The 25,119-nt window shown below is 44.4% G+C and overlaps 1 protein-coding gene across 1 annotated transcript; it reads right to left on the bottom strand.

Moving 5' to 3' along the window:
- Positions 1-8,575: 8,575 nt before the first annotated feature.
- Positions 8,576-21,544, bottom strand: CIDEC (cell death inducing DFFA like effector c). The gene is made up of 6 exons (XM_087880153.1): positions 21,515-21,544; positions 14,710-14,791; positions 14,465-14,606; positions 12,771-12,920; positions 10,532-10,719; positions 8,576-9,240 (listed from the first exon to the last, which is right to left on the bottom strand). The coding sequence occupies exons 2-6, from the start codon at positions 14,760-14,762 to the stop codon at positions 9,060-9,062; spliced, it is 714 nt and encodes a 237-aa protein (XP_087736279.1). The 5' UTR covers positions 14,763-14,791; positions 21,515-21,544; the 3' UTR covers positions 8,576-9,059.
- Positions 21,545-25,119: the final 3,575 nt, after the last annotated feature.

Here is a 25,119-nt window from a genome sequence, read left to right on the forward strand (position 1 = left end):
TTGCCTATCGATTTCTCCTCGCCCTTGAGTGACGGCAGAAGGAAAGTCTTTGAACAATGGAGGTCACGAGATAAAATTCTGCAGGGCTCCCAGAGTTGGAAGTCCTCGCCAAGGAGAAAAAGCTTCCGCGTGAAACTTTACAGGCTCATCAAAGAAAAAGAAAAGTTCAGATGTTTTTTTTTTTTTTTTTTAGAGAGGCTTCAGAAGTCTCTCTAAAGAGAACAGCCTGGAAGAATTGGGGTCACAAACTGAAAGCTGCTTTTTTTTTTTGAGAAAAAGACAGCCTGGGAAATAGATATCACAGGCTTGATTCTAGGGACCTTGGAGGTCTTCTAGTCAAACCCCACTACTCAGGCAGGAGACTGTCTTATCATTTCAGACAAAGGATTGTCTAATCTCTTCTTAAAAGCCTCCAGTGATAGAGCATCCATAACTTCTGATGGCAAGCCGTCCCACGGCTTAATTGTTCTTGCTGTCAGAAATTTCCCCTTAGCTCTAGAGTGAGTGAGTTAATTACCTAATTAGTCTTCAACTTACAACTGTTCACTTAGTAACGTTCAAAGTTACAACGGCACTGAAAAAAATGACTTACGACCATTTTTCACGCTTATGACCATTGCAGCATCCCCCTCATCACACGATCAAAATTCAGACAGCTGAATTTTGGCAACTGTCTCACATTAATGACGGTTGCAGTGCCCTTTTGCGACCTTCTGACAAGCAAAGTCAAACGAGGAAGCCACGTTCCCTTAACCACCGTGTTGCTAATTTTATCAACTGCAGTGATTCATTTAACAAAGGTGGCCAAAAGAAAGTTGTAAGACTTTCTGTGGAGCAGTGGTGAAATCCAATTTTTTTTTTACTACCGGTTCTGTGGGTGTGGTTTGGTGGGCGTGGTGTGGCTTGGTGGGTGTGGCTTGGTGGGCGTGGCAGGGGAAGGATACTGCAAAATCCCCATTCCCTCCCCACTCCTGGGGGAAGGATATTGCAAAATCTCCATTCCCACCCCACTTTGGTGCCAGCCAGAGATGGCATTTGCCGGTTCTCTGAACGGCTCGAAAGTTCCGCTACCGGTTCTCCGGAACCTGCTGGATTTCACCCCTGATCCCAACTCTATGATTCTACGCCGTTTTCTAAGTTCTCATAATGAGGCAAGACCGAAAATAAGAGATTTCTAGCTTCTAGCTCCCGGCGTTCAACCAGTTCTTTAAAATTTACACACAGGCCCTTTTCTCTTTCATCCCACCTTATTAGTTCGGTTCCAGGCGGCTGCCGATCAGAAGACGGCGGTCTTCTTCTAATCTGGCGAGCCCGAAGACGGATCGCTCCATTTCTTGCGGATAATGGCGGGTGAAGTTTGATAAATGAGCTTCCAGCCGTCACTAGGAGCTGAAGGGAGGCTGAGTGTCGTGTTGTGGTTGTCGCCTTTGAAAAATGGAAAGGACAGATCTGAAACTGCCAAATGTGTCTTCGAAAGCTCTTCCTTTCTACCGAAAGCCGAGGAAGGCGATGGGGCCAGAGCAGCAGATGGTTTCATTTGAAGGCCAGTAACCTTGGTTAATAGCTAATAAAGGCTCTTTCCTATGGAGAAAAATGTGTTTTTTGACTAGACAATAAGAAGACCTTTCTCCATATTATGTTCAAGATTATTGCTGTCCATCCGTTGGCTGGAGCCAGCTGTTCCAATGGCCCCGCAGCAGGGATGGGTTCTAAATGTTTTTACTACCAGTTCTGTGGGCGTGGCTTATTTTGTGGGTGTGGCTTGGAGGTCATGTGACTAGGTAGGCGTGGCTAGCTGGTCAGAGTCATTTCTGGAAGGTCCTCGCACTTACAACCAGTCCTCGCACTTACGACCCGACTCATTTGTTTGCTTTTAACACTGATCAGCTGTAGGGCGGCCCTTTGAAGCCCCGCGGCAAGAGTTTAAACAGTTTTTTTCCCTCTAGTCATCAGCTGGGACTCAGGAGACAGCAATAGATTGGGGGTGGGACCAAATAAAAGGTAAGAATAATGTGGGAGGGCGGGGGGTGGGGGAGAACCGGTTCGGTGACGTCATATCATCACCGCTACCGGCTCGGCCGAACCGGACTGAACCGGGAGGAACCCACCACTGCCCTGCAGCGAATAAAAACAGAAACCATATTCTTACATGCTACCTCTTGGTAGTAAGCAGGGCAGAGGGAGAGAGATACAGAGAGAGGTGGGGAGAGAGAGACATAGAGAGATACAGAGAGAGAGGGAGAGGGGAGGAAGGGAGGAGGGAGAGAGATGTCAAAAGGATTTTGTGGTTCCCGGTGTTTTTTACCAACTGGTTCTCTGCCCTAATGACCAGCTGAGTAGGCGTGGCTAGGGGCGGGAGTCATGTGACTGGTGGAAGTGAGTGACATTGAGTTGGCCACGCCCACCCAGGTTTTGTGGCTCCCGGTGTTTCCTTTTCTGTGGGAAATGGGTCCAAATGGCTCTTTGAGTATTTAAGGTTGCAGACCCTTGGACTAGACGTACCCAAGTAGAAACCCCTTTTTTAACATTTTCTGTCCATTGGTCTCAGTGAAACAAGTTCTGCCTTTAGGTCAAATATGAATCTTTAAAATTATTTGCATTTTATGTATTGCAACCCCAAATTTTCTGCCCTGTTTTTGCAATTCCACCAGGCACGATAAAATGACCCTTCACATTGTCCACATTTCCAACATAAATTTGAAGTACTTTCATACGACCTAGAGTCATTTAGCGTCATTTCTGGAGTCATTTACCAGCAATACATCAATTTATAAACGTTATTTTAAAATTATAATCTGGTGGGGATTTCGATCCCTTCACGTGTTCGACCACTGTCCCAGCCATATGTTGTAACCGTAGTTCTTAGTCCATCTTTTATCGTATCTTTTTTCACTTGTTCTTCCCCGGTTTCAAGTTTCAACAAGAGTGTATACATTTTAGCAATTATGCGTTCATTGAGTATATATTAATCAATTATTAATTGAACTTATATAACTGCCCATCTGTACCAAAGATTCTGGGTTGCTCAGAAACAATTAAGAAGCAGTGTTAAAAAACAGCAAAGCAAAGCAATAGAAGCCGTATCAAATCATAAAACAATAATTATTTATTAATCACATTTAATTATACAATATACAGTTCCACTTCTAGCTGCATTGCTTTCTCTTTTTTTTTCTTCTTTTTGCGTTTTCTTTTTGTGTTTATTCTTCTATTCTATTTGTTAAATAAGTAAAAGCCGTCATGAAGAACGGCACGGTCGAGTAGATATTGACAAAACTCCAGATGATTGTTAGATGTCTGTGAAAAATCTTCACGTCATGATTGTCCCAAAGGTGCTTTTTCAAAAGGCAACTGGAATGTCTTTCTTCCTTTCTTTCCTTGAAGATGCTTCACTTCTCACCTGAGAAGCTTCTTCAGTTCTGACCGGAGAATGGAAGGATTTATATTCCTTGCAGTCCTCTGGTCATTAGTACTCTTTCTGAGAGTCACTGAACCTGCTGAAACCCTTCCATTCTCCACCGTTCAGTCAGAACTGAAGAAGCTTCTTGGGATGAAAAGCGAAACGTCTTCAAGAAAAAACAAGAAAGTCCACTTGCCTTTTAAAAAACCGCCTTTGGGGCGGTTGATCACTAGATGGCAACAAAGAGGTAAGGTTTCTTCCCCTCCCCTCAGATATCATTGCTGCTCTCTAGTGGCCATTTAGATTCTTGCAGCTCATATGCGATATCTTATAATCAATTGCGGAATGACCTTGGCAGACAGGAGAAGGAGCTCCAGATTCGACCAACGGTTAAATAAGGCACGCACAGAGTTGTGTACAGAGTTAAACAGCTCCGTGTAATTTCTCCCGGCCTCCTTTCCTTTCCCTTCTGCCTTTTCTGTATTCTCCATACCAGCTTCTTCCTGCTGTTAAAAAAAAAGAGGGGGGGTGGGGACAGAAAGACCGAGGTGGAAAAGCATCCTAATACTTCTCGGGCTTTCCTCATTTTTTCTGGATAGTCAAAGTTGACAATTTTGCAGAAGTGGTATTAATTGCCTTTAAAATGTGTCTGTTTCTCCTAGCTGAGATGGATGAGCAGGGACGACGTCTGTGCTCCTCTCCGATCATGTTTCTTTCGGATGGAGCTTGATGAGTCATGTCAGGGAAAATGAGCTGAAGAGAAGCTTTATGGATCGAGCCAGAGGTAGGTTTCACATATTTTTACCGCCGGTTCACGTGCGCCTTTTGCACATGCGCCCGAAAACGTAGCCAAATAGGACAGCATAGCGCTGAGGCTATGGTATTCAGCCGGTTCGGTCCAAATCGGAATACCACCACTGGATAGAGCCTAGCATGAAAACCAGGGGTGAAATGCTCCCGGATCAGACCGGATCGCCTGATCCGGTAGCGATTTTGGTCGGTGGTTCGGCGATCTGGTAGCGATGGCGGAGCAAAGCTCCACCCACCCTCCCGGGTGTCATTACTTCCTGGTTTTAACTATCCTTGAATGATATATAGGGGGGAAATCAGCCAACGATCCTTCGATTCGCATCTCATTCGTTTAGCACCCGATCATACAACCAGGCTAAAAATCCACAACCAATTATTATTTTGCAGGTTATGCATTTTTTGGGGGGGGAGGGGGGGGTTAAGGGATGAAAGCGCTTCTTTGCAGGGACGTCCCTGGCATTGGGCTGACATTGCCGTCAGCGGGTTACGGAGATATATTTGGAGGTTAGAAAAAGATACTTGCTCGGTCATTCCGTTTGATGTGGGGGGGAAAGGAGTTGTTTTACGCATCCATTCCTGCGAGGGATGTTTTACCGTGAGAGTCAGCGCATCTCAGCCATTGGTTCCTTTGGATCCAGAGACAATGAACCCTCCGGGGAATAAAAGGATTTTCAGCTTTATGATTAGCTCAAGCAAACAGATTTAAAAGCATAACATAAAAAAAACAAAAAAACCAAGCAGACGGACCAAACAAGATAAGACTCAAATCTCTTACAGGCTGTCGGGACCTCCTTAATAACAACAGCAGAGAGATCCCAAGGGCAGTGTTGTGGCCCGTCAGCGGCCTGTGCAGCTAGTAGCTGATTCTGACAGCGAGGAGGCTGGTGTGGTGCTGCGCCAGCCGCCTGTACAGTTGGCACTCGAGTCGGACAGTGAGGAGGCTGGAGAAGATGTGGTGCCAGAGGCAGGGATTCAGCCAGAGCCTTCAGAAGCTCCAGAAGCTCCCATAAGTGAAGAGGAAGAAGAGGAGAAGCCTCTTCCAGATGCACGGGCGTGCAGAGCTGCCAAAAGGCAGGAGTGGCTCCTCAGGAGAAGGTCTCCTCGAGACTAAGGCTTGGGGCTAATTGGCCACTCCCTTAGCCTATTTAAGGAGGAACGCCGACTGAAGCACTTTGCAGGGAACAACTTCGTTCACTCTCCTTCGCGTCCGGATCTTAGTTCTCTGCAAATTGCTTCTGGGCTTTCTGCCAACCATAGTAAGATTACGATTATTTATTCTTTGGTTTCTTGTAGGCTGTTAAGAAAGTTTATTAACAGCCTTTGTTTGAAAAAGACTGAGTTATTTTAGTAAACTAAGGTTTGTACAGACTTTGTGTGTGTGCTGCGTTCTTTGGGGTCCGTAGCTGGGGCAGAACAGGCAGCCAGTTTTCCACAAGAACCAATGCCAGGTCCTGTGCAGAAGGTCTCAACAAACAACACAACCACAAGAGTTTTTTTAAAAATTATTATCAAAATCTGGGACCAGGACTTCATGATTCTGCTATGGCCAGGTGATTATATAACTTGATCTTGACTGAGTGGCACATGGTTCTGGGATGGGATTCGAACGTTAATTCGCTTTTTGAATTGACTTTTATAGTCATCGCTTGTTTAATCGGTTTTAAAGTTCTGTACTACGTATGTCCAATTGTCCAGTCACTGCTGAGCAATTCAAAACTATGCTTTTGTAGAAGCAAATCTAGAAAGAAATTGCGTTAAGTGAAGCCAATGCTACAACATACAGAAAAAGAACATTGCACCAAATAGTAAGAGAGACATAATATAAGTAAGAAAAGAGAAACATATTTATCTACTCAGTAAAATACATATTTTAAAAGAATCCCTTTTAATCAATGTTTTAAAGTTTGAACACATTCGAGGGATTGCTCTTTCGCCAATATTTATATTAAAAAACAGGAAGTATTTGACGTAGCAAATGCATTTCCATTTGTCTGTAGTGTTAATTTGGATATGGCGTTCTTGTTATTATTTCATGCTTTCCTATTTATTTATTTTTTTTTGCAAGCTCTCCAAGAAGATATATTTCGAACCGAACAATCCTGCATACATATTTTATATCGATCGATGAATATCTGAGTCGATAATGCTCAGTCGGAAATGATGGATGGCAGAGCACAATATTTATTTAACACTCCACAGTATTTGGAGAAAGAAGCAGTGGAATCTTTCCAGATAGATCTCAATCTCTCTAGTTCAAATGCATTTGAGCTACTCCGGTTATTCCCTGAGGCGACGTCCACCCACAAGCCATCGTTTATTTATGATAGATGATTAAATAAACCAATGTATCAGGGATGATAGCGTGAACCTGTTAACTCTCTTAAGCAACCCAAAATTTAGTTTAAGGTTTCAGCCAAAGCCTCCGATCTTTTCTGCCTTTAAAAATCAACCGACAATTATTTGGGCTTTTTTCTGCTTTCTTTTTCATTCTGCCGGTACGCTTGGCTTGTATAACACACTCAGCAGCAGGAAAACCACTTACAGAATACAGGGTTGGAAGGAACCTTGGAGGTCTTCTAGTCCAGCCCTCATCCCACCTCCAGCTCAAGCAGCAGACTTTCCAAGACTTCTGAATCTTCCCTTTAATTCCATCTCCAGGGCTTTCTACCTCATTTATATAGCCATCGTATTTTTTGCTACCAAACTCAGTTGCTGCACTCAGGGCAGGAAAGGTACAGAATACAGAATAACACAGTTGGGAGCAGTGGTAGGTTGTTACCGGTTCTCCCTGGTTCTTGCGAACCGGTAGTGGAAATTTTGAGTAGTTCGGAGAACCGATAAACACCACCTCTGCCTGGCCCCGTCCCCAATCTATTCGCTGCCTCCCGAGTCCCAGCTGATCGGCTAGAAGGAAAAAAATCAGGGCTCACTTGACAAAGAAGAGGGGGGAAAAAACCCAAGACACCGTCGCTTTAAATTGAGAAGCCAAGAAGCCTCCCAACTGATCGGCTAGAACCGATCCGCTCCTTGTAAACCGCTCGGTGGTGATAGATTGGCAATTGAGGCCAAGCTGCCTGAAAACGGTTTCCGATGCTCTCGGTGGTTGCAGAGCGGCAAAAAACTGTTTAAACTCTTGCCGTGGCGCTTCAAAGGGACGCCCTACGGCGGATCAGTAGGTAAAAGGCAGTGTAGTGGTAGACCAGTGCGCTCCAAAAACAAATAGGTAGACCGGAACATTCCAAAAATAAGTGGGTAGACCATTCCATTCCATTCTAAACAGACACACACCTTTAAAAAAAACACCACAAATTCAGATGCTTCCTGAATTCCTGAAGCCGCAGGACTTGGGCATGAAAACGGCCTTATTAAACTTCCCTGGTTTTCATATGGCTCGGGCCATTTAAGCTCCTTTAAGTAGCCCCCGGAGAACCTTCAACTATCTCGTAATGGCCCCGGGTTTTTAATATTGCAAGAGTGTCAGAGGTCTACAAGTAGATTCTATTGCAAAAGAACATTTTTTTAAAAAAAGGGTTGCAGATTTGCCGTGTAGCGAATTTTAGTGGGGATGTTGCACAGGAAGGCCACACTAGTTGCCTTTTCAAGTTTCTAGTCCTCATGTTTGGTTGGATTAGGTTCATTTGTCCTCACTGTCAGGCAATTTCTCCTAGGTTGGGATCTCTCTCGTTAATGATATTCCACACCCTTAACTTCTTTTGCAAAAAATAAAATAAAATAAAATAATAAAATAAAATAAAATAAAATAAAATAAAATAAAATAAAATAAAATAAAATAAAATAAAATAAAATAAAATAAAATAAAATAAAATAAAATAAAATAAAATAAAATAAAATAAAATAAGAAGGGGGACCAAGGAACCTTAGCCTACAAGAAAAATATGTTAATCTTCTTTAAATGAAGCAAGGCAGAGAATTATTAACTCATTAAGCAAAAAAAAGTGACACATCCAGCAGAGAATTTAGCCTGCCGTAAAAGTGCTTATGTCGCATCCCTCCAGCCAGCGAGAAAATGCCAGATACAGTTCTCCAAAAGAGGATAATCCTGGCCTCTGCTGAGCTTTCAAATCCCACCGATCTATATTATCTGCAGTTTTGCATTAAACTAATCCTAGGACAGATAGATGGATGGATGGATGGATGGACGCCCCCACCAAGCCACGCCCACCAAGCCACACCCACAGAACCGGCAATAAAAATTTTTGGAAACCCATCACTGTGCCGCACGCAAGCAATTTGCTGTGTTGTTTGATGTTGCACGCGTGGGTGGATGGCGCGCGCGCGAGAATTGCTGTGTTTTGCGACATACAGTATCTGAAGCCCATCCTCTGGAAAGAACCCATCTCACGGTTTAAGAAAACGTGTCTTTTTTTTTTAATTCACATATTTACAGTGTCATAATAACAAGTCAACGTGGCGTCACGCCGGCTGTGCGTTTACCTGTGCGTGTTGGAAAAATACATACATACGCACACATACATACATACATATATATATATATATAAATAAGGAAAGGTGAAACCTTGGCCTTTTGCGGCATCAATTCTGGCTGCAGAGCTGGACAAGAAGAATAAGAAAGCACGTTACAACTTAGAAGAAACGGTGAAGTGCCTAGAATCCTATTACAACGTCAAAATGTCTTGAGGATGGCTGTGTTTTTGTTTTGTTTTTTAACTCCAGCAAGTGCAGATGGGTGCCCGTCCCTCTCTACGGGATCTCATGTGGGTGCCTTACGTGTAGGAGGTCAACCCTCCCGGCGTTCGGAGTCCGTAGCAGCGAGAGGGGGTGGGTGCAGAAAATATCTCTGTCCCTTGGAGACACGCGCATCCCAAATTCACTGCAACATTCTCCGGGTGAGAGAGGAAGGGAGAGCGATAGAAGGAGGCAACAACGATGGCAACGTTTCTTCCTTCGGTTCTTCCGGAGCGTCCAGCAAATGCTGCATGTAACAGGAAGTGCCCAACAGGACGTGACCTGTCGCTTGCATGGTGAAAAGGGTCCAGCGGAGAGCTTCCCTGAGGAAAACGGGAGAAATTGGGGGAAGAGAGAGATGGTCAGGGAGCAAAGAAGGCCATCGAGACCAGTGATGGCTAATCCTTTTGCCGTCGCGTGCCAGAAGTGGGGGGAACATGGAGGGTCGTGGGTGCGGGTGCCCACATCCATAATTCAATGCGCCCCGCCCTCCCACACATGTGCACGTGACCCCCACACACACTTCTCCCTGCTTTTGGCACATGATGGCACGGTGGGTAGAGTAGGCCCGTTTTCCCCCTCCCCAGGTTCCAGAGGCTTTCTAGGAGCCTGGGGAGGGCAAAAACAGCCTTCCCTATCCCTCCGGAGGCCTTCCGGATGCCGGAAACAGCCAGTTTCCTGACTTCCGGTGGGACCGGAAGGCCTGAAAATCAGTTGGCCGATGCGTGCATGCGCGCTGGAGCTGAGCTAGGGCAACACTCGTGTGCCCACCAATATGGCTCCGGGTGCCACCTGTGGCATCCATGCCATAGGTTCGCCATCATGAATCTAGACAGTTGACAATAAGGTTCTCTTTGAACCAGAGGTGGGCTTCAAAAATTTTTAGCAAGGGGTTCTCTGCCAGAAGGCAAGAACAGTTAAAACAAAAGGGACGACTCAGGAGTAAGGCCTGGAGATGATTGGCCCCTCCCATAAGGCTTAAAAGAGAAGCAAAGGCATGTGGGCCCTTTGCAGGAAAGCAACGTTGTTACTTCTGTTCCCAGCCGGCATCTCTGTTTGATTCTGGACTCCGTGTGGCTTTGCCAAGTAGGTCTTTGGCAGCGTGTCAAGGGAGATAAAGGTTGGTGATTATCCCGAACGACTTTTTGCAACTAATTGGGACTCAGCTGTGAATGAACGTAATTCACAGCTGTTGCAATAAAAGAGGTTTTGGGGACTACTCGTGTGTTTTAATGACTCCGGAAGCCTAGGTCACAACACACAGAGTGACGATGGGCCGCATGGGAAAAATAAGCTTTTGCAATGAGATGGGCACTGCTAACCTGGTGCCACCTGCTGGAAGGGGGGCAGAGACTGTTCGAAGTCTCGACTGACCACACAAAAATAACATTGTTTGTTTGTTTGTTTGTTTGGTTCTTTAATGCGCCACTCATCTCATCAGAGACTCCAGGCGGCTGACCAACATTATAAACTAGTACACATTAAAAGAATAGAACAATAAATAATCATAAACATGTGGTATGCCCGTGAGCCAATGGTGGGCGAATCCCCAAAGGATTCTTAATGGCAAATTTATGATGGGAAGGGCCAAGCTAGGGAGACGAAGAAACTTACTTCATCATCCTCTTCGCGCCATAGCATTGCATATCGTAGGACATGCTGTAGGTTCCGTAGAGAGTAGCTTTGATGTTCAAAGAGCCAAGGAAATCCTGGGGGTTGGTCTTGTAGAGGTCGAAAGTGATGCAGGCCACGTCAATCCGACGTCGAGGCTTGTGGGACAGCGAGAGCTGGTAGCCGGCTTTCTGGGGACAAAAAAAAAAATGGGGAAAAGACGCTTTAATGAGAGTCGAACAAAAGAAGGATCGGGGAGGGGGGAACATGTGATAGCGGTCTTCTAATATTTGAGGGGCAGCCCCAAAGAAGAGGAAGTCAAGCTATTCTCCAAAACACCAGAGAGTAGAACAAGAAGTAACGGGTGGAAGCTAATCAAGGAGAGGAGCAACCTGGAATGAAGGAGAAACTTCCTAACAGTGAGGACAATCAACCAGTGGAACAGCTGGCCACCAGAAGTTGTGGGTGCTCCATCACTGGAGATTTTTAAGAAGAAACTGGACAGCCACATGATTGAAATAGTATATGGTGGGGGTCTGCAACCTTAAACACTCAAAGAGCCATTTGGACCCGTTTCCCACAGAAAAGAAAACACCGGGAGCCACAAAACCCGTCCCGTGCCTGACGATTTCTTGAGTGGGCCACAAAACTAGCATATGGAGTTGAATTAAATTTATTTATTCTGAATTGGATTTATCCATGGCTGGCCTACCGGGGGTCGAAAAGCTCAATAAATCGCGTGCCGGCGGGTATCGCACATTGGCGGTTGTGACGCATATTTTGAGTGACAGGGAGCCGCAGCACAGGGGTGAAAGAGCGACATGCGGCTCCAGAGCCACAGGTTGCTGACTCCTGGTTTAAGGTCTCCTGCTTGAGAAGGGGGCTGGATTAGATGACCTCCAAGGTCCCTTCCAAACTCTTGTTATTCTGTCTTCTGTAACGATCACTATCAAACACAGAGCCTCTGCTGCATCCCAGCTTTGCACAGCCAGTCAAGGTTGTATGTTGCTGTCGGTTTCCGCTCTTCAGGATTCTAGTCCTCATGATTAAAGAGCAATCAATTCGTGACTTCGCGACATTTATAGCCAAGAGAGAAAAATCTGTTTTTCGCCCCCTTTCTCTTCACCGAAGAGTCTTTCAAACCTAACCCTGAGAGTTATCAATTTCAGCGCTACGTGTTCCATTTCCTTTCTCTAATACGGTTTGCGGGGAATTGCATTTATCGTGATGACACTTATTTAAACTCCCTGATCACAGGGAGCTCTACAAGCAGAATAATAAAAGGCTCCCGCATTTAAAATCAACTTTCAAAGGTTTCATTTCCATAAAACCGATCGGGAGAAGAAGAGTTTTCCGTTTTTCAGAATTCTGGATGGCCCACCCTTCGCCTGAGCGACCTAACAATGGCATCCTTGGCTACGTTCACACAACCTAGTTACTCAAACTCATTTGCGATGTGTGCAAAACAGACAGAACCGTTTGCCGCGCATATGAGTTGGGCGGTCATATACGGTAACCAAATCAATAACTTAAATTAAAAAAAATAAACCTTCTGATTTTTGGAAACACCCATTCCAACTGACAGTTGAGCCACTTCCATCTCGGGGCTGTCCTTCTCTACCTTGCCAATGGTGGCTTATTCAAGAAGCCATGGTTAAACCCAACAGCGGAGGGCTTCCAACCTAGATATGGATGACCATTCTTGGGAAGAAGCCAAGCCAGTGGTGGCTTATTCAAGAAGCCATGGTTAAACTCCAACTTAGCTGTGGATGACTATCCCTGGAAGGAATCCAAACCAATAGTGGCTTATTCAAGAAGCCATGGTTAAACCCAACAGCGGAGGGCTTGCCAACCTAGATGTGGATGACCAATCTTGGGAAGAAGTCAAGCCAGTGGTGGCTTATTCAAGAAGCCATGGTTAAACTCCAACTTAGCTGTGGATGATTACCCCTGGGAGGAAGCCGAACCAATGGTGGCTTATTCAAGAAGCCATGGTTAAACTCAACATCTGAGGGCTTCCAACCTAGATGTGAATGACCATTCTTGGGAAGAAGCCAAACCAATGGTGGTTTATTCAAGAAACCATGGTTAAACCCAACAGACAAGTGCTTCCAACTTAATCAAAGTTCCTTTGAACTTCCTTCCATGCAGATGCCCGTGCTTCTAACCTAACCAGACGATAGCATGTCCCTGAAATGAAGATGATCAAATCTTCCTGGTTTAAGTCTTAAATCTGGCTCACCTTGGCTGGACGCCACACCTGTCCTTCAGTCAAGGCCAGCAATACCGTTCCCTCCTCCAGGATTTGGAAAAATTCCTCCGATTCTACGCTGGTGCCGTCTTCATCCAAGACAAGGGTGATGGGTCCCACTAAGTCCAGAGCAGTTCGTACCTGCGTAATAAATAAAGATCGGATACCTTGGCGTTCCAGACAACCTAGGAATCAGGGTTTGTTAACAAGGGAGCATCTCTTGACCAAGCTGGCTTAGAAAGGAAGCTTTGACACTAAGAGTTTTGCTTTGGATGAGGTGATGAGAAGATTGCTTAGGACTTCACCCAGTGCCCATTGGTCTCCATTTAAAAAAAAAAACCACTGAGACGGCATTCTGAAATATTTAACACTGATGATGTTCCCTAGTTGGGTGATGAAACGTCTACAAGAAAGCCACCAAGTTCAGAGAGCACCAAGGATTCCACAGTCCGTCCCTCCCTCCTCCTCCCACCTCCTAGCACAGATATTGTTACCTAGTTGGGTCATGAAACATCTGCAAGAAAACCACCAAGGATCCCCCAGTGCTTCTCCTTCTCATCCTCCCCCTCCACTTTGCAAACCCCACTCCCTTCTAGCACTGATGATGCTACGTAGTTGGATCATGAAACGTCTCCAAAAAAACCCAGCAAGCTCAGAGAGAACCAAGCACCCCACAGTCCTCCTCCTCCACTCTGCAAACCCCACTTCCTTCTAGCACTGATGATACTACCTAGTGAGGTCATGAAACGTCTCCAAGAAAAACCAGCAAGCCCAGAGAGAACCAAGGACTCCACAATTCACAACCCTGAGCTACGAATATTCTCTTCTATCCATTCGGAAAGACTTTTAACTTTTTAATATTTAGTAACAGACCCCTCACATCCCGGACATCAACTGTTTCAACTCCTACCCTCAAAACGACGCTATAGAGCACCGCACACCAGAACAACTAGACACAAGGACAGTTTTTTCCCCGAACGCCATCACTCTGCTAAACAAATAATTCCCTCAACACTGTCAAACTATTCACTAAGTCTGCACTACTACTGCATAACTACTGTGAATGGGTTTTATTTATTTATTTATTTTTAAATTTGTATACCGCCCTTCTCCCTGAGGACTCAGGGCGGTGAACAGCCAAGTAAAAACATAAACTACAAACATTAAAATACAATTAAAAAGATATATATAAATTTGGCCCCATGATTAAAAACAGTAACAGACAATTAAAAACATTTTAAAAAGTGTTCATGTTTTAATTTTTAAATGTTTTTATAATGGTTTTTTAAATGCATTGTAAGCCGCCCTGAGTCTTCGGAGAAAGGCGGCATATAAATTGAACTAATAAATAAATAAATAGATATTAATCTTCTCGTCGTTCCCACCACCCATCTCCTCCCACTTAGGACTGCATGACTGTAACCTTGTTGCTGGTATCCTTACGATTTATATTGATATTGTTTCCTGATAGCTTATTTGTAACCTATGACTATCATTGAGTGTTGTACCTTACGATTCTTGACGAATGTATTTTTATGTACACTGAGAGCGAATGCACCAAAGACAAATTCCTTGTGTGTCCAATCACACTTGGCCAATAAAAAATTCTATATTCTATTCTATACTGCGGTGGGAAGCCCACTGTGCCCAAAATTGGCCAGTCCGCCCCTCCCCACCCCACTTACTTTCTCAAGCAGGTCGTTCAAATTCTCAGCCATGATTCCTTTTCGCAGCGTACGCTCACAGTTGTTCACTCGATACGGCCTCGGACGGGGAGCAGGGCCAGCCAGCAGCTGCTGGGTTACCGAAGCACTGGCCGACACACATCTGGAAGAGGGGGAAACGTCATTTGAGGGAGGGGAAGGATAAAAACGCCCCCTTCAAAACAAATTTTTGAAGGAACCATCGCTGCTTATCTACCGATACTTACTTGGAAAGCGATCGGGGGCTGAGAAGACCCAAAGATTTCTTTGCGTAATCCATCAGGCTGCAAAGAGAATATGATCCAGGCTCTAAGGGAAGAGAAAACGGGGTTAAGGCGTGTCCATTTTCTTAAATTTCTTTCTTTTTTTTTTTAAGATTGTGACATCTTGATGGATGGGGCAGCTAGATAAAAGAGAAGGCCTGGATATGATTGATTTTACGCTTTTATTTTTCTTTCTTTTCTTCTGTTTGTGCTTCCTTTCTTCCTTTCTTTCTTCCTTTCTTCCTTCTTCCTTCCTTCCTTCCTTCCTTCCTTCCTTCCTTCCTTCCTTCCTTCTCTTTCTTTCTTTCTTTCTTTCTTTCTTTCTTTCTTTCTTTCTTTCTTTCTTTCTTCTTTCTTTCTCTTTCTTCCTTCTTTTTGAGTTTTTCAAATACTTCCCTGCACCCAGGGGTGAGCTGCTGGCTCTTCGGCTTTGAAACGGAGATGAGCACCACCATGTAGAGTCGGGAACGACTAACACATATGTGCGAGGGGAACCTTTACCTTTACCTTTAACAGAATAATAGAGTTGGAAGGGACCCTAGAGGTCTTCTAATCCAGCCCCCTGCTCAGGCAGGAAACCCTATACCATTCCAGACAAGTGGCTATCCAATCTCTTCTTAAAAATCTGGAGGCGAGCAGTTCCACTGGTTAATTGTACTCAGGGTCAGGAAATTTCTCCTCAGAGAAGGCAGGAAGCTTCCATCCATGGCTTCTTGTTTTGCCCTCAGGCTCTTTGGAGAATAAGAGACCCACCCCCCTCTTCTCTGTGAGAGCCCCTCAAATATGAGAATAATAATAACGGAAGGGACCTTGGAGGTCATCTAGTCCAACCCCCTGCTCACGCAGGAGACTCATACTAGGGATTTGAACCGCCGAAGACAGAGCTCTGGTGTCTCCCCTAATCCTTGTCTTCAATCCAAGCTGAGTTTAACCTGCCCACCAGCCTGAAGGAGCCCCTTCCTTTCTCCGCACACCCCTCTTTCCTCCCCCACACCCGGCCTCAAACTTTTCCCTCCTCCCCCTTGTAAGAGAAACTCCAGACTCGCCTTTCCAGCCGATCGGCTAATCTTGATTTCTCTCCCTGCTCAGCTGACGTGTCTCCGGGTTTTATAGGAGCTCCGGTCCTCAGGCCGCCCTTTGGACAGGGAAGGGAGGGAGAGCCAGTAACCACAAGGGTTAGGCAATGTGCCAACCCTGCCAGGCTGTTGCGTCAGGCGGGATGAGGTCTGCAGACGCTCAGAGGCTCTTGAGAAATTGGGACAAAGGAGAATTTGCTGACACCACTGCCCAAGGCAGAAACATTCCCGGATTTCAGACTGTCCCAAAAGTTTGGATGCCAGGAGCGTTGGGCTAAAAATGACGGACTCTAGGTCACCCAGCTGGCTTTCATGGCTAAGGGAGACTAGAACTCACCATCTCCTGGTGATTGGCCCAAAGTCACCCAACTGGCTTTCATGGCTAAGGGGAGACTAGAACTCATCATCTCCTGGTGATTGTGCCCAAAGTCACCCAACTGGCTTTCATGGCTAAGAGAAACTAGAACTCACCATCTCCTGGTGATTGGCTCAAAGTCACCCAACTGGCTTTCATGGCTAAGGGGAGACTAGAACTCATCATCTCCTGGTGATTGTGCCCAAAGTCACCCAACTGGCTTTCATGGCTAAGAGAAACTAGAACTCACCATCTCCTGGTGATTGGCTCAAAGTCACCCAGCTGGCTTTCATGGCTAAGGGGAGACTAGAACTCACCATCTCCTGGTGATTGGCTCAAAGTCACCCAACTGGCTTTCATGGCTAAGGGGAGACTAGAACTCATCATCTCCTGGTGATTGTGCCCAAAGTCACCCAACTGGCTTTCATGGCTAAGAGAAACTAGAACTCACCATCTCCTAGTGATTGGCCCAAAGTCACCCAACTGGCTTTCATGGCTAAGGGGAGACTAGAACTCATCATCTCCTGGTGATTGTGCCCAAAGTCACCCAGCTGGTTTTCATGGCTAAGAGAAACTAGAACTCACCATCTCCTGGTGATTGGCTCAAAGTTACCCAACTGGCTTTCATGGCTAAGGGGAGACTAGAACTCACCATCTCCTAGTGATTGGCCCAAAGTCACCCAGTTGGCTTTCATGCTAAGGGAGACTAGAACTCACCATCTCTTGATGATTGGTCCAAAGTCACCCAACTGGCTTTCATGGCTAAGGGGAGACTAGAACTCACCATCTCCTGGTGATTGGCTCAAAGTTACCCAACTGGCTTTCATGGCTAAGGGGAGACTAGAACTCACCATCTCCTAGTGATTGGCCCAAAGTCACCCAGTTGGCTTTCATGCTAAGGGAGACTAGAACTCACCATCTCTTGATGATTGGTCCAAAGTCACCCAGTTGGCTTTCATGCTAAGGGAGACTAGAACTCACCATCTCTTGATGATTGGTCCAAAGTCACCCAACTGGCTTTCATGGCTAAGGGGAGACTAGAACTCACCATCTCTTGATGATTGGCCCAAAGTCACCCAGCTGGTTTTCATGGCTAAGAGAAACTAGAACTCACCATCTCCTGGTGATTGGCTCAAAGTTACCCAACTGGCTTTCATGGCTAAGGGAGACTAGAACTCACCATCTCTTGATGATTGGTCCAAAGTCACCCAACTGGCTTTCATGGCTAAGGGAGACTAGAACTCACCATCTCTTGATGATTGGTCCAAAGTCACCCAGCTGGTTTTCATGGCTAAGAGAAACTAGAACTCACCATCTCCTGGTGATTGGCTCAAAGTTACCCAACTGGCTTTCATGGCTAAGGGAGACTAGAACTCACCATCTCTTGATGATTGGTCCAAAGTCACCCAACTGGCTTTCATGGCTAAGGGGAGACTAGAACTCACCATCTCCTAGTGATTGGCTCAGAGTCACCTAGCTGGCTTTCATGCTAAGAGAGATAGAACTCACCATCTCCTGGTGATTGACCTATTGACCTAAAGTCAGCTGGTTGGCTTTCATGGCTAAGGAAAACTAGAACTCACCATCTCCTGGTGATTGGCCCAAAGTCAGCCAGCTTGCTTTCATGGTAAGGGAGTCTAGAACTCACCATCTCCTAGTGATTGGCTCAAAGTCACCTAGCTGGCTTTCCTGCCTAAGGTGGTACTGTACTAGAACTCACCATCTCCTGGTGATTGACCTAAAATCACCCAACTGGCTTTCATAGCTAAGCTGAGACTAGAACTCACGGTCTTCTACTTTCGGGCCTGGAGTCTTAACCACTAGACCAAATATTTTTTTCCCCGCCACCTAAGAGTTAGTTTTCTGTGCATAGCCTTCCACCTCTCCACCTTCCCGTGAAGAAAGTCTTACACAAAATGCTCTATTTTTTTTTGTAGCTGTTGCAGGCTCCGTTTGCAAAACACCGACACAAACCCAGCAATTGATATTTAAGATCACGGATGTCACAAGGGACAACTTGATTGTGTTACACAGCAACGTCCAAGATGTTGTGAGCTTTTTTTCCCCCTTCCTGCTGGCAAGCGTGCCATGAACTCTGGACTCCTCACCTTTAGCCAACCGTTGTCACTCCAAAAGTCACAGGCCAGCATTCTCAGTTAATAGACTCTGATGCAACAGAAGCGGCCACCGCAGGAATTCTGAATCTCAGCTCTTATGAATTAACTCTACCTTGCTAGATTTTAAGAAACCCTTATGGAGGGGGAAAAAAAAATCTATTTCAGAGATTGAATTGCCATCATTTATTTATTTGTCCGCAGTTTGCTTTTGTTCAAACACAAATTTTTGGAGACAAATTTAATTTCTGAGCAGTACTGCAGGCACGATATTGCCAAAAACGAACAAAAAAGCAATTGTAAACCATCCAGATGGGATTGGCTGCAGTGGACTAAAATTGATTAAATAAATTTAAAGCAAGTTTCTGGTCCTTATGGGGAACCAGTTATGCAGCTCACACCCGGTTTCAATGGTTATTTAGAGTTTTTAATTAGCCATGATAGCGCGACTTGAGGGGAAGAGGGGAAACTATACCAATCAAATTCCTAATAAAATTAGTTGAGGTTCTACATCACGCTTTTCCCTAAATTCACAGACCCAAAAAAACAAACAAACAATGTTTGACATAACATACTATGTACAATAAAGAAACCAGGTTAGAGTTCACATAATATTGCTAAGCCAATGTGTCTTGGAAGTTGGAGATATATTCCAATATATTCTACGGCTAGCAAGATTCCCACAACACCCACAGAAAAAAATAGTTTAGAAGTAACACCTGGCTTCAACAAACCATGTTAAAGCAAAGCCAAAGCAGCCTTTTTTTGTTTGGCTTTGCAACAAGCCAGGTTTTAAAGCCACGGAACAAACCATGGTTAGAACAAAACCGTGGTTAGAACCAGGTCTTGTGTAGCAAGTAGAAGGAAAATAGCTGACCCACAAAGAATCCTAGACTTAGCAACAAAAGCCAAAATGATGATACCTTAATTCAGTGGCGGGATTCAAATAATTTAACAACCGGTTCTCTGCCCTAATGATTTCTTCCAACAACCAGTTCACCAAACTGCTCAGAAGGTTAACAACCGGTTCTCCCGAACTGGCTGAATCCCATCACTGCCTTAATTTTTTTTTAATTTGATTTATATGCCGCCCTTCTCCGGAGACTCAGGGCGGCTTACAATGCGTTAAGCAATAGCCTTCATTCTTTTGTATATTTTATACAAAGTCAATTGTTGTGTGTTTGTAGCTTTTAACATAAGGGCCAAATTTATATATTTATTTTAAATTGTTTTTAAATTTTGTGAGGATATGTTTGTTTTAAAATGGCTGTACACCGCCCTGAGTCCTTCGGGAGAAGGGCGGTATAGAAGTTTAATAAATGAAATGAAATTGTATCTCAAGGGGTGTAAGGGTTTCCTGCCTAAGCAGGGGGTTGGACTAGAAGACCTCCAAGGTCCCTTCCAACTCTGAGATTCTATTTCTATTTCTAATTCATAGCCAGGTAACTTGTTAATTGTACCTAACTGATCGAGTTGAATCATAAACTAAGTTAAATGGAATTTATGCCACCATTCACTCAGTCAGCCCCCTCCCAAAACGAACACTTAAAGCTTAAAATCAGGGAAGGGCAGCAGCAGGAGGCTCTAATAAAGTCAAAATTCCCATTCCCATTCAATTAAAAAAAATCCTACATTTTTATATGCACTGCGACTTCTCCATCCTCTCCCCCCCCACGGAGTTAGGGACCCCCATCCCCAAGCCCATCTAACTTCATGCACGTTTCCTTGGCAAGTTTGGGTCGCTCGGTCCTCCCCATTTCTCCGTCCAACTAGGCTAGCTGGCAATGGCAGGCAATGGTGGCGCAGCAGACTAAAGTGCTGTTAAGTAGCACCAATTACTGCAAGTTCAAATCTCACCAGGCTCAAGGTTGACTCAGCCTTCCATCCTTCCGAGGTAGGTAAAATGAGGACCCAGATTGTGGGGGCAATAAGCTGACTTCATATATATATAAAAAAAGAACACCGCTGGGGGGGTGGGGTGCAAAAGCCCTACTAAGCAGGTATATACAAAAGTATGAAGGCTATTGCTTAACGCATTGTAAGCGGCCCTGAGTCTCCGGAGAAGGGCGGCATATATAAATCGAACCACTAAGTAAGTAAGTAAGTAAGTAAGTAAGTAAGTAAGTAAGTAAGTAAGTAAGTAAGTAAGTAAATAAATAAATAAATAAATAAATAAATAAATAAATAAATAAATAAATAAACAAACACTGCTTAGGGGGGCCCCAAAAGCCCTACTAAGCAGGTATATACAAAAAGTATGAAGGCTATTGCTTAATGCATTGTAAGCCGCCCTGAGTCTCCAGAGAAGGGAGGCACATAAATCAAATAAATAAATAAATAAATAAATAAATAAATAAATAAATAAATAAATAAATAAATAAATAACACTGCTTAAGGGGGCCGAAAGCCCTACTAAGCAGGTATATACAAAAAGTATGAAGGCTATTGCTTAACGCATTGTAAGCCGCCCTGAGTCTCCGGAGAAGGGCGGCATATAAATCGAACCAATAAACAAACAAATAAATAAATAAAACTGGAGGTCAGAATGCTACCACCGCTGCACAGAACCTGCCCAGTCTTTGGAGCCAAAGCAAAAATACATCCCCAATGACTAAAATAAAGAAGGAAACCCTTGCCTGCTTGGCATTTGGGCAAATGCCCCTCCTGGCAGAGTTTTCCTTAACCTGGCCCAAGCATATGGTGCAAAATACGGTGAGATTCTGGAAAGAGGCGGAGAAGAGAGATAAAGAGGACTTGGAGGTGTGGAGGGTTTAAAGCCAAAAATGTACGGAGAACGGTTGCAGGAATTGGATTTCTTCGTGAAAAGAAGAGCGCAGGATAGCAGGGTTCCAATATCTCAGGGGCCGCCCCAAAGAGGAGGGAGTCAAGCTATTCTCCAAAGCACCTGAAGGCAGGACAAGAAGCAACGGATGGAAACTAACCAAGGAGAGAAGCAACCTAGAACTAAGGACGAATTTCCCCAAAAGTGAGAACAATTCATCGGTGGAAAGAAGTTGGTGGGTTGCTCCAACGCTGGAGAGTTTTAAGAAGAGATCGGACAGCTGCTTTGCTGAAATGGTGTAGCAGGAGGTTGGACTAGAAGACCTCCAAGGTCCCTTCCACCTCTGTTAAAACGGGGAATGAAAAGGCCAAACTCATTTCATCCAGCCTGCTCACTATTTTGTCTGCTTACCGGAGATCTCCTCCACTCCTTTCCCACTTACCAAACAGCTGCAGCGACTCAACCCCACTTCCGTTTCTTCTAGGACTTGGAAAGGCTCTGCTTTTATAGGGGAGGACACACCCCTTCTCCTCCCCCTTTCCCCCTCCTCCCCTCAATCTCCTATCCCAGCCCCCTGATCAGGGGAAGAGATGGAGCCGCTCTATACCGGCTCTAGTGAGACCACACCTGGAATAAAGGCATCCAGTTGTGGTCACTAAGATATACAAGCAAGATACGGACAAGGGGGGGTGGACTAGATGACCTACAAGACCCCTTCCAACTTTGTTAATCTTTGTTAAAGATGAGGAGAGACCCTAGAAAGAGTGTAGAGTAGAGCAACCGTGATGATTAAGAGGGCTGGGGTGAAATTCAGCAGGTTCTAACACAGTGTTTCTCAACCTTGGAAGCTTGAAGATGGGTGGACTTCAATTCCCAGAATCCCCCAGGCTGGGGGATTCTGGGAATTGAAGTCCACCCATCTTCAAGCTTCCAAGGTTGAGAAACTCTGTTCTAACAGGTTCTGGAGAACCGGTAGCGGAAATTTTGAGTAGTTCGGAGAACCGGCAAATACCACCTCTGGCTGACCCCAGAGTGGGGCGGGAATGGAGATTTTGCAGTATCCTTCCCCTGCCATGCTCACCAAGCCACGCCCACTGAACCGGTAGGGGAAAATGTTGGATTTCACCCCTGCCTTTGAGGGGCTGTCACAGAGACGACGGGAGGGGGGGAGGGTTCAACCTGTTGGCCAACGCATCTGAGGGCAGGACAAGAAGGGATGAATTGAAGCTTATTGAAAAGATCCAACCTAGGAGGACGAAAGTTCCTGACATTAAGGACAATTGGTCAGGGGAACAGATTGCCACTAGAAGTCGTGGGTGCTCCATCACTGGAGATGCTCAAGAAGATATTGGATAGATATTGGATGGTACAGGGTTTCCTGTTAGGGGTCGGGGCGGGGTTGGACTAGAAGATCTCCAAAGTCCCTTTCAACCCCCAACGAATCAGATGTTGGGGAAGAGTTAATGTTCACGCCATCAGTAAAATAACCAGATAATAAGAGCAAATCCTATCTAAGGTCTTCTGTTGTAAAGGAGAACAGGGCACCTTTAATAGAATTATCCATTGTAGCTGCATCTACTTAAAGCTATCTCTTAACCAAGAGTCTATGCAGCAATTAAGCTGTGGTTTGCTTAATCATGATTAAACCAGGGTTTATCACCCATGGCCAAGGTTCAGTTCACCACCAAATTTTATTTATTTATTTATTTATTTTATTGGATTTCTATACCGCCCTACTCCCGAAGGACTCAGGGCGGTGAACAGCCACAGAATAAAACACATAAATACAAAAAAATTTAAAATAGAATAAAAACGAATTAAATAATTTGGCTGAAACAAATTTAAAATACCCAATCATTTAAAAACAAATTAAAATTTACATTTAAAAGGGGAGAAGATTTAGGCCAGGCCAGCTTGATGAAATAAGAGAGTCTTGAGCGCGCGACGGAAAGTGCGCAGATCCGGGATCCTCTTTCTTGCTACAACTTGAAATTCTTAGGATGATTTGCTCTTGGGTAACTCATCGACCGACCGTCTTTAGGGTTATTTCAAACATCATCTCTCTGGGTTAGCGGAACAAGCCCAAGTGTTCTAATGCACAGTTATAATGCTAAGCCATAAATCATGGTTTATCTAACCATACGATCAAATGGTATTACGTAAGCTGAATCTTGGTGCTTGAATTCTCCCGACGTGTGAAAAATATGATTTCAGATTTAAGGCAGGCAGAAAATACGACTTCAGAAAACAGAGTGGTCAACGCCTGGAATGCCCTACCTGACTCTGTGGTTACATCCTTAAACCCCCAAAACTTTAACCTTAGACTGTCTACTGTTGACCTCACCCCATTCCTAAGAGGTCTGTAAGGGGTGTGCATAAGCGCACCAGCGTGCCTACCGTCCCTGTCCTAATGTCCCCATTTATTCGTCCCTATTTCCTGTATTAACTTACATCTGTTATCTTATACATGCTTGACGAATAAAATAAAGAAATAAAAATAAAATAAATGAACCTGGTATTTGGTTGCAAGAAATCCAGCTTCTCTTAGGCCACGCAGACCAAGCTGCTATTAAATACTTCTGAAAATATCTCTGGGAAAGAGCTGTCAGCCGGAGAATAAGGCTGTAATTCTACCTGAAGGCAGTTTTTTCCCCTTTTCTTTTCTCACCAGTCTTCCACCTCGAGGCTATATAAGAAATGATAAAGGAGTCTTTATTTCATGTTTCATCTCCAAGAACTCTTATTTTTTTTCCTGCGGTTTTCTTGGCAGCTTTGCAAAAAAAAAAAACCCATTTCTTTTTCTTTTTCTTTTTTTTTTGCAGGGAGTTTGTTCAACTTTCCAGTTTAATCAACAGCCCGGGGATATCCAGGAAGGAGATCTCTCTATCCAAATACCAGCCAGGGCTGACCCTGCTTAGCTTTTGAGATTAGCCAAGCATGAGAACAGCAGCAAAGGGGCAAAGAAATCAGTCAATTGGAATAGAACTGGAAGTTTGGAGACCCCTGATACAGAAGGCCATTTCAGAATACAGTGACATTTGGATGCTCAGAGCGTCTGCATAGAATAGAATAGAATGGAATGGGATGGAATGGAATAGAATAGAATAAGGAAAGAAGGAAGGAGAATAGATAGAGTAGAGTAGAGTAGAGTAGAGTAGAGTAGAGTAGAGTAGAGTAGAATAGAATAGAATAGAATAGAATAGAATAGAATAGAATAGAATAGAATAGAATAGAATAGAATTAGAGTGGGATAGAATGGAATGGAATAGAATGGAATAAGGAAAGAAGGAAGGAGAATAGAGTAGAGTAGAGTAGAGGTAGAACAGAATAGAGTAGACTAGAGTAGACTAGAGTAGACTAGAGTAGAGTAGAGTAGAGTAGAATTAGAGTGGAGTAGAATGGAATGGAATGGAATAAGGAAAGAAGGAAGGAGAATAGAGTAGAGTAGAGTAGAGGTAGAACAGAATAGAGTAGACTAGAGTAGACTAGAGTAGACTAGAGTAGACTAGAGTAGAGTAGAATTAGAGTGGAGTAGAATGGAATGGAATGGAATAAGGAAAGAAGGAAGGAGAATAGAGTAGAGTAGAGTAGAGTAGAGTAGAGTAGAGTAGAATAGAATAGAATAGAATAGAATAGAATAGAATAGAATAGAATAGAATAGAATAGAATAGAATAGAATAGAATAGAATAGAATAGGAGTTGAATGGAATGGAATGGAATGGAATAAGGAAAGAAGGAAGGCGAATAGATGGATGAATGAATAGACGGATGAAGCAAATAAAACCAATAAAAGTCATATCGTCAAAAAAACACAGATCAAAACGAATGGACTTCCAGTATTTTAATTTCTCTCTCTCTCTCTCTCTCTCTCTCTCTCTCTCTCTCTCTCTCTCTCTCTCTCTCTCTCTCTCTCTCTCTCTCTCTCTCTCTCTCTGATATAGGCAATTCTAACCTTAGCACCTTCAAGATTTGGAGGCTGGGGAATGCTGGGAGTTGAAGTCCACAAGTCTTAAAGTTGCCAAGGTTGGACACCCTTGCCTACAGTTA

Source organism: Pantherophis guttatus, chromosome 17, assembly GCF_059756535.1.
Source record: "Pantherophis guttatus breed Tessera chromosome 17, ASM5975653v1, whole genome shotgun sequence".
NCBI lineage: Eukaryota > Metazoa > Chordata > Lepidosauria > Squamata > Colubridae > Pantherophis > Pantherophis guttatus.